Source organism: Leucoraja erinacea, unplaced genomic scaffold (genome assembly GCF_028641065.1).
Source record: "Leucoraja erinacea ecotype New England unplaced genomic scaffold, Leri_hhj_1 Leri_69S, whole genome shotgun sequence".
Lineage (NCBI taxonomy): Eukaryota > Metazoa > Chordata > Chondrichthyes > Rajiformes > Rajidae > Leucoraja > Leucoraja erinaceus.
Genome location: NW_026576619.1, coordinates 1 through 8788, shown reverse-complemented (window position 1 = coordinate 8788; position 8788 = coordinate 1). Strand labels below are relative to the sequence as shown.

At 57.7% G+C, this 8788-nt stretch overlaps 1 protein-coding gene across 1 annotated transcript; it reads left to right on the top strand.

The window, feature by feature from the left end:
* Positions 1–1755: 1755 nt before the first annotated feature.
* Positions 1756–2697, top strand: LOC129694509 (transmembrane protein 60-like). Its single transcript, XM_055631226.1, has one exon. The coding sequence runs from the start codon at positions 1801–1803 to the stop codon at positions 2212–2214; it is 414 nt and encodes a 137-aa protein (XP_055487201.1). The 5' UTR covers positions 1756–1800; the 3' UTR covers positions 2215–2697.
* Positions 2698–8788: the final 6091 nt, after the last annotated feature.

The following is an 8788-nucleotide window of genomic DNA, read 5'->3' as shown; positions in this document are numbered from 1 at the left end:
GGCCCGGGGGGGGGGAGGTTGTGGGGGGGGGGTTAGCCAATCAGGGGGTGAGGGGGCCCCCCAGGGGGGGGGAGGTCGCAGGGGTGGGGGCCCTAGATCCAGGGGGTGAGGGGTCAGACAGGGAGGTGAGGTGTGGTGTTGGTCCTCACCCCCTGGTCACGCCACACAACCCCCCCCCCCAATCACTGAACACGCTCACCCGCCAGCCACAGCCCCCACCCCGCAAGCCACCAATCACTCACCTCACCCGCACACCTCGCCTCCCCGTGTCGTCCCTGCCCGCGACCCGCTCGCGGCCCTTGGGCGTCAATCACTGAACACGCTCACCCGCCCTGGACACGCCCAGAACCGGCTGCCCGCCAATCACTGCCTGCCCGCCCGCCGCGCACTGGACACGCCCACAGCCGCCCCGGACCGCCCAATCACTGAACACGCTCCCGCCCGCCGCCCACGGGCCCGCAGCCCCCCAATCCCCCACCGCGGGGTGGGGACACGCCCACAGCCCGCAGCCCGCCAATCACTGAACACGCTCACCCACGCTGGTCCCGCCCACAACCCGCAGCCCGCCAATCACTGAACACGCTCGCACCGTGGACACCGCCCACAGCCCGCTGCCCGCTCACCGCCCCAGGTCCCGCCCACAACCCGCAGCCCGCCAATCACTGAAACACGCTCGCAGCCGTGGACACGCCCACAACTCGCAGCACGTCCGTCAATCACCCAGTGCCACGCCCGCCCCACCCGGGTCGTCACGCCCCGCCCTGGACACGCCCACAACCCGCTGCCCACCAATCACTGAACACGCTCGCAGCCGTGGACCCGCCCACACCCCGCAGCCCGACCGTCAATCACCGAGACCGCGCCCCGCCCCCCCCCCCTCCCCTCCCCGTGTCGCCACTCCCTGCCCTCGATCCGCCCACAAGCCCGCAGCCCGCCAATCACTGAACACGCTCACCCGTCCTGGACACGCCCACAGCCCGCAGCCCGCCAATCACTGAACACGCTCACCGCCCTAGACCCGCCCACATTCCGCCAATCACCGGGACACGCCCACATAACCGGGGACCGCCCCTCCCCCCTCCACCCCGTCAATCAACGCGTCACGCCCCCCCCCCCCCCCCACCCAGAGCAACAGCGCACAACCCGGCAGCCCCCGCCAATCAATCCGCCCACCCTCCACCCTCCCCCAGGGCGGCCAATCATCGTGCCCCAACCCACAAGGGAGCCGCCAATCAACGCCCTGCTCCCACCGGGCCCTCCGCACAAACACCAATCAGCGCCGTCCGCCCTGTGCGCAACCACCAATCAACGACAAGCGGCCCTCCCGCCCACAGGGCCCGGCAGCCAATCACCCCGCACATACGCGGACCGCCATAGCCCGCAACCACCAATCACGACGGGCGCTCCCGCCCGGGCCCCGCCCACAGGCCCGTAACCACCAATCACAACTGGCGCTGCCGATCAGGACCCGCCCACAGGGCCCGGCAACCAATCACCCGCACATACGCGGACCGCCATAGCCCGCAACCACCAATCAGACGGCGCACCGCCGGGCCCCGCCCCGCCACCACCAATCACAACTGGCGGCCGATCTTCCGCCACAGGCCCCGCAACCAAACCCCGCCCATACGCCACAGGCCACCGCCGAGCCCGGAACCACCAATCACAACCGGACCTTCCGCTCAGGAACCGCCCACAGGCCCGGCAGGCCAATCAAACTTCCGGCCGGGGAGGGGTTTCCATGGCGACGCCCAGTGCGGCCTAGCTGGCAGGCCGAAGCCTGGGCCTGGGTTTTGGAGGATGTCGCTGGCGCAGCGGGTGCTGCTGACCTGGCTGCTCGGCCTGCTCTTCCTCATCGTGCTGGTGCTGAAGATGGAGGAGACGCTGGGCTGGAGCTGGTTCCTGGTCTTCGTGCCGCTCTGGCTGCTGGACGCGGCGCTGCTGGCGTTGTTGTTGGCCCGGCTGGCGGGTCGCTGCAAGGCGGCGGCGGCCGGGGCGGGGGCCGAGGCCCAGGCGGAGCGGGCAGGCCTGAGGCGCCGGGCACTAGGCCTGTGCGCGCTGCTGCTGCAACTGGCCTTCCTGCTGGCCCTGGCCGCCCGCCTGCAGCGCCTGGCCGAGCTGCCGCTGTGTTGGGTCCTGGCCCCGCTCTGGCTGCTGCTGCTCGGCGCTATCGTAGAGGTGGCGAGGCGGACCTTCGGCTCTAGGCCCGAGTGAAGAGGAGGCCTGGGGCCCACCTCTAGGCCCGAGTGATGAGGAGGCCTGGGGCCCACCTCTAGGCCCGAGTGAAGAGGAGGCCTGGGGCCCAGGGGAGCGTCCACACCACCTCTAGGCCCAAGTGAGGAGGAGGCCCGGGGCCCACCTCTAGGCCCGAGTGATGAGGAGGCCCGGGGCCCAGGGGAGCGTCCACACCACCTCTAGGCCCGAGTGAAGAGGAGGCCTGGGGCCCAGGGGAGCGTCCACACCACCTCTAGGCCCGAGTGATGAGGAGGCCTGGGGCCCACCTCTAGGCCCGAGTGAAGAGGAGGCCCGAGGCCCAGGGAGGCGTCCACACCACCTCTAGGCCCGAGTGAAGAGTAGGCCTGGGGCCCACCTCTAGGCCCGAGTGATGAGGAGGCCCGGGGCCCAGGGGAGCGTCCACACCACCTCTAGGCCCGAGTGAAGAGGAGGCCTGAGGCCCAGGGGAGCGTCCACACCACCTCTAGGGCCCGAGTGACCTCTAGGCCCGAGTGAAGAGGAGGCCCGAGGCCCAGGGGAGCGTCCACACCAGTGAGGAGGGGCCCCATTGAGGAGGCCTAGCCCTTGAGGGCCCACCAACCAGCCCAGAGTAGGCCCGGCCCGAGTGAAGAGGAGGCCTGGGGCCCCGGGGAACATCCACACTGCCGGCAGGCCCGAGTGAAGAGGGCCCCGGGCCCACGGGGAGCGTCCACACCAGGGAGGCCCCAGTGAGGAGGCCCACCGACCCAGAGCGGGACCGGCCCTTCAGGGGCCCCAGTGAGGAGGCCTAGTCCTTGAGGGGCCCCCGGGGAGCGTCCACACCAGTGAGGAGTGGCCTGGCCCTTGAGGGGCCCACAGACTAAGAGGACAGGCCCGGCCCAAGTGATCACAGCCCCAGGGAGCATCCACACCACCAGCAGGCCTGAGTGAGGAGGGCCTCAGGGACAGAAGCACCTTCATCGTCCGCCCCCTGGACCGTGAGGAGCCCGCCGACCCATTGGAGCCCCGGCCTGAGTAATGACAACACCAGTGAACATCCGGACTGACGGCCGGCCCCAGTGACAAGGGCCTCTCTGGGAACAGAGGTACCTCCGCCCGCCCACCTGCCCGGGCGAGGGCCCCTGAGAGACCATTGGCGGAGACCAGGCCCGAGTGTGGCCTCTGAGGAACATCAGTGGAGGTCCAGTGCATCTGGGGCTCATCAACCCATTGGAAGTTCAGGGACCACCATGGGGGCTCGGCCCGAGCGGGAGGCAACAGGGGCTCCATCACCAGGGTGTGTGGCTTGCAGTCTCCGTACGGACTGAAGAGGACCCCATTAGACATCTGCACCTTTACCGGCCGGCCCGAGTGAAGGGGCCACAACCCCCCGGCACACCAGGTCCGGTATCCTCGGCTGTGGGGTGACAAAATGGCCGTTCGAGGCCAGGACAGGCTTTCTTGCTGAAACGGAGGCCACTTGCCCCCGAAACACTCAGGGCAATATTCGGGCACGGAACACTACCCCTGACCCCCCACCCCCCCCTGCACCCCGCTGCTCAGGAGGGGGTCGCAGGGTACATGGATACCATGTCATGTGATAGGGGCAGAATTAGGCCCATTCGGTTTACTCCTCCATTCAATCATGGCTGATCTACCTCTCCCTAACCCCATTCTCCTGCCTTCCCCCCCTAACCCCTGACACCCGTACTAATCATGTATATCCCAGGACCAGACCTCTGGACACACGACTCCCTCCATCCCCCTGTATATCGGCGAGACCAAGCGCAGGCTCGACGATCGTTTCGCTGAACACCTCCGCCCAGTCCGCCTAAACCTACCTGATCTCCCAGTTGCTTAACACTTGAACTCCCCCTCCCATTCCCACACTGACCTTTCTGTCCTGGGCCTCCTCCATTGTCAGAGTGAGCCCCAGCACAAATTGGAGGAACAGCACCTCATATTTCGCTTGGGGCAGCTTACACCCCAGTGGTATGAACATTGACTTCTCTAAGTACAAGTCGCCCTTGCTTTCCCCCTCTCCATTTCCCCCTTCCCAGTTCTCCGACCAGTCTTCCTGTCTCCGACAACATTTTATCTCTGTACCGCCCACTCCCCTGACATTGGTCTGAGGAAGGGTCTCGACCCGAAACGTCACCCATTCCTTCTCTCCAGAGATACTGCCTGTCCCGCTGAGTTACTCCAGCATTTTGTGTCTATATCCGTTCCCTTGGTCCCCAGACTCAGCTGCTTGGAATGAGGGCCTTGGACTGTGGGATGGGGCCCTTGGACTGTCGGATGGGGCCCCCTGGACTGTCGGATGGGGCCCCTGGACTGTCGGATGGGGCCCTGGACTGTCGGATGGGGCCCTTGGACTGTCGGATGGGGCCCTGGACTGTTGGATGTGGCCCCTGGACTGTCAGATGAGGCCTGAGACACACAGATACTTTGGGGCCAGGACTGGCTCCACTATTCTGGACTCTCGGGTACTGCACTTGAACTAGGCCCAGCAATTTGGACCATGCATCAGATATACGGATGAAGGACAGTTTTATATTCCTGTGTTTATAATGCTGAAATAAAAACCAGCTGGACAATGCAGTTGCTGTCCGCTATCTGTTTGACAGCATTGGGCCTGTGCTCGCCGGAGTTTATAAGGATGAGGAGGGGGGGGGAACCTCATTGAAACTGACCCAATAGTGAAAGGCCTGGATCGAGTGGATGCGGAGAGGACATTTCCACTGGTGGGAGAGTCCAGGACCAGAGGGCACAGCCTCAGAATTAAAGGACGTATCTTTAGAAAGGACATTTCTGAAGTCAGTGGGGAGGTGAATCTGTGCAATTTATTCATAAGGTCGTGTGATAGGAGCAGAATCAGGCCATTCGGCCCATCAAGTCTATTCAATCGTGGCTGATCTATCTCTTCTTCCCCCCATTCTCCTGCCTTCTCCCCTTAACCCTTGACACCCGTACTAATCAAGAAGAATAGGTCATTAATCGTAGCCGTCACTCAGGGCTGGTACATTAGCACCGTCCCGCACACACTAGACCAGGCCAATTAACCTACATACCTGCATGTCTTTGGTGTGTGGGAGGATAGCGAAGATCTCGGGAAAAGCCCACACGGGGAGAACCTATAAACTGTACAGACAGCACCCGTAGGCTGGATCGACCCCAAGGCTTTGGTGCTGAAAGCATTGCAATGCACCAACTCTACCGCTGCACCACCATGGGAGATAGATCTCGTTACCAGAGTGTGCGGTGAGGTGGCAGATACTGTTTACAACTGGGAAGGGGGTGTGTGAGGTGTTGCACTTTGGGTGTTCGACTGTCAGGGGAGCGGCGTATATAGTTAATGCCCTGAGCCTTTAACAGCATTGATGTATGGGGATCTTGGGTCCAAGTCCATAACTCCCAGGAAGTGGCACGACAGGGGTGGCACGGTGGAGCAGCAACAGAGATCCAGGTTCAATCCTCGGGTGCTGCCTGTGTGGAGTATGTGGTTGGCAGACAAGAAACAAAGAGTAGGGATTAACGGGTCCCTTTCAGAATGGCAGGCAGTGACTAGTGGGGTACAGCAAGGCTCGGTGCTGGGACCGCAGCTATTTACAATATACATCAATGATTTGGATGAAGGGATTCAAAGTAACATTAGCAAATTTGCAGATGACACAAAGCCGGGTGGCAGTGTGAACTGTGAGGAGGATGCTATGAGAATGCAGGGTAACTAGCACGGGTTGAGGGAGTGGGCAGATGCATGGCAGATGAAGTTTAATACGGATAAATGTGAGGTTATCCACTTTGGTGGCAAAAACAGGAAGGTAGATTACTATCTAAATGGCACCAAGTTGGGAAAAGGGGAAGTACAACGGGATCTGGGGGTCCTTGTTCATCAGTCTATGAAAGTAAGCATGCAGGTACAGCAGGCGGTGAAGAAAGCGAATGGCATGTTGGCCTTTATAACAAGAGGAGTCGAGTATAGGAGCAAAGAGGTCCTTCTGCAGTTGTACAGAGCCCTAGTGAGACCACACCTGGAATATTGTGTGCAGTTTTGGTCCCCTAATTTGAGGAAGGACATTCTTGCTATTGAGGGAGTGCAGCGTAGGTTCACAAGGTTAATTCCCGGGATGGCAGGACTGTCATATGCTGAGAGAATGGAGCGGCTGGGCTTGTACACTCAGGAGTTTAGAAGGATGAGAGGGAATCTCATTGAAACATATGTTTTTTAAGGGTTTGGACACGCTAGAGGCAGGAAACATGTTCCTGATGTTGGGGGAGTCCAGAATCAGGGGCCACACACAGTTTAAGAATAAGGAGTAAGCCATTTAGAACGGAGACGAGGAAACACTTTTACTCACAGAGAGTTGTGAGACTCTGGAATTCTCTGCCTCAGAGAGCGGTGGAGGCCGGTTCTCTGGATGCTTTCAAGAGAGAGCTAGATAGGCCTCTTAAAGATAGCGGAGTCAGGGGATATGGGGAGAAGGCAGGAACGGGGTACTGATTGTGGATGATCAGCCATGATCACATTGAATGGCGGTGCTGGCTCGAAGGGCCGAATGGCCTACTCCTGCACCTAATTTCTATGTTTCTATGACCTGCTGAGTGACAAGACTGAGTTGCAGTGATGAGCTCAACCACCGGAGGGTGGTGTTGGTCCATGCTGGAGGCTGCCACCTCTGCTGTGAATAGACTCAGCTGTACAAACCGAGGATAGACAAGAATGCTGGAGAAACTCAGCGGGTGCAGCAGCATTTATGGAGCGAAGGGAAAAGACCCTTCTTCCTCTAAGTCCGAAGAAGGGTTTCGGCCCGAAACGTTGCCTATTTCCTTCGCTCCATAGATGCTGCCTCACCCGCTGAGTTTCTCCAGCATTTTTGTCTACCTTCGATTTTCCAGCATCTGCAGTTCTTAACATAGAAACATAGACAATAGGTGCAGGAGTAGAGGCCATTCGGCCCTTCGAGCCTGCACAATTCGCCATTCAATATGATCATGGCTGATCATCCAACTCAGTATCCTGTACCTGCCTTCTCTCCATACCCCCTGATCCCCTTAGCCACAAGGGCCACATCTAACTCCCTCTTAAATATAGCCAATGAACTGTGTGGCCTCAATTACCGTCTGTGGCAGTGAATTCCACAGATTCACCACTGTCTGTGTGTGAAAAATGTTTTTCTCATCTCGGTCCTAAAAGATTTCCCTCTTATCCTTAAACTGTGACCCCTAGTTCTGGACTTCCCCAACATCGGGAACAATCTTCCTGCATCTAGCCTGTCCAACCCCTTAAGAATTTTGTACGTTTCTATAAGATCCCTCCTGAATCTTCTAAATTCTAGCGAGTACAAGCCGAGTCTATCCAGTCTTTCTTCATATTAAAGTCCTGACATCCCAGGAATCAGTCTGGTGAACCTTCTCTGTACTCCCTCTATGGCAAGAATTTTGTAAGTTTCTTCCCCTCTGTTATCAGGTTTCTGAATGAACGGCCCTTCCATAAGCTAGGGAACTGTGCGATTCACCTCTACCCCATTGTGGACATTGGACTTTGTCTGTGGAACTGATGCACTACAATGCTGAGACTATATTCTGCACTCTGTATCTTCCCCTTTGGTCCACCTATTGTACTGGAGTTTGACGATACCATTGCTATTATCTGATTTGATTCATCACCTTGGTACATGTGACAACAAGCCTGAACCCTAACTATTTTAATTGCATTACAGACTTTGTGTGTTTTATTTGCATTAGTAATAGGGTTATTGATTTATTGAATGTTTGATGATTCTATTTATCACTGTGTTCTTGGATTTACAGGCATATTAATCAGCATCAAGCAGGAATTGAATTGTTCCATGGTTGCTACATGTGACATTTTAACAAGCTTGTCTCTTGACTGCTGTATAGACCAGTGGGTAACAGCATTGAAACTGCCAAGGTGGAACTAATAACCAATAAAACAAATACATGATCACGCATAGACTTCAGCGACACACACACTGGCTCCACCTTCAGTTCAGGGTACAAAGTGCCAGAGTAATCCAGAGTGTTGTGTTATTTTTATTTGTGTGGCTGTACGGCAACTCAAATCTCACTGGATGGATTTAAGAGAGAGTTAGATAGAGCTCTAGGGGCGAGTGGAGTCAAGGGATATGGGGAGGAGGCAGGCACGGGTTATTGATTGGGGACGATCAGCCATGAGACACAGAGAGTGGTGAATCTGTGGAATTCTCTGCCACAGAGGGTAGTTGAGGCCACACAGTTCATTGGCTATATTTAAGAGGGAGTTAGATGTGGCCCTTGTGGCTAAAGGGATCAGGGGGTATGGAGAGAAGGCAGGTGCAGGATACTGAGTTGGATGATCAGCCATGATCATATTGAATGGTGCAGGCTCGAAGGGCGGAATGGCCTCTACTCCTGCACCTAATTTCTATGTTTCTTTACATGTTCTGTAAACATATTAACTGTATACACACACACACACTGAACTTTTTTCCTCAGTTATTATATTGTGTACAGTGTACTATGTTTACATATTGTGTTGTGCTGCTGCAAGTAAGAATGTCATTCTTCTATCTGGGACATACCACCATAAAAACAC

Coding starts and splice junctions, on each gene's coding strand:
- LOC129694509 (XM_055631226.1), top strand. CDS start 1,801: ATGTCGCTGGCGCAGCGGGTGCTGCTGACCTGGCTGCTCGGCCTGCTC.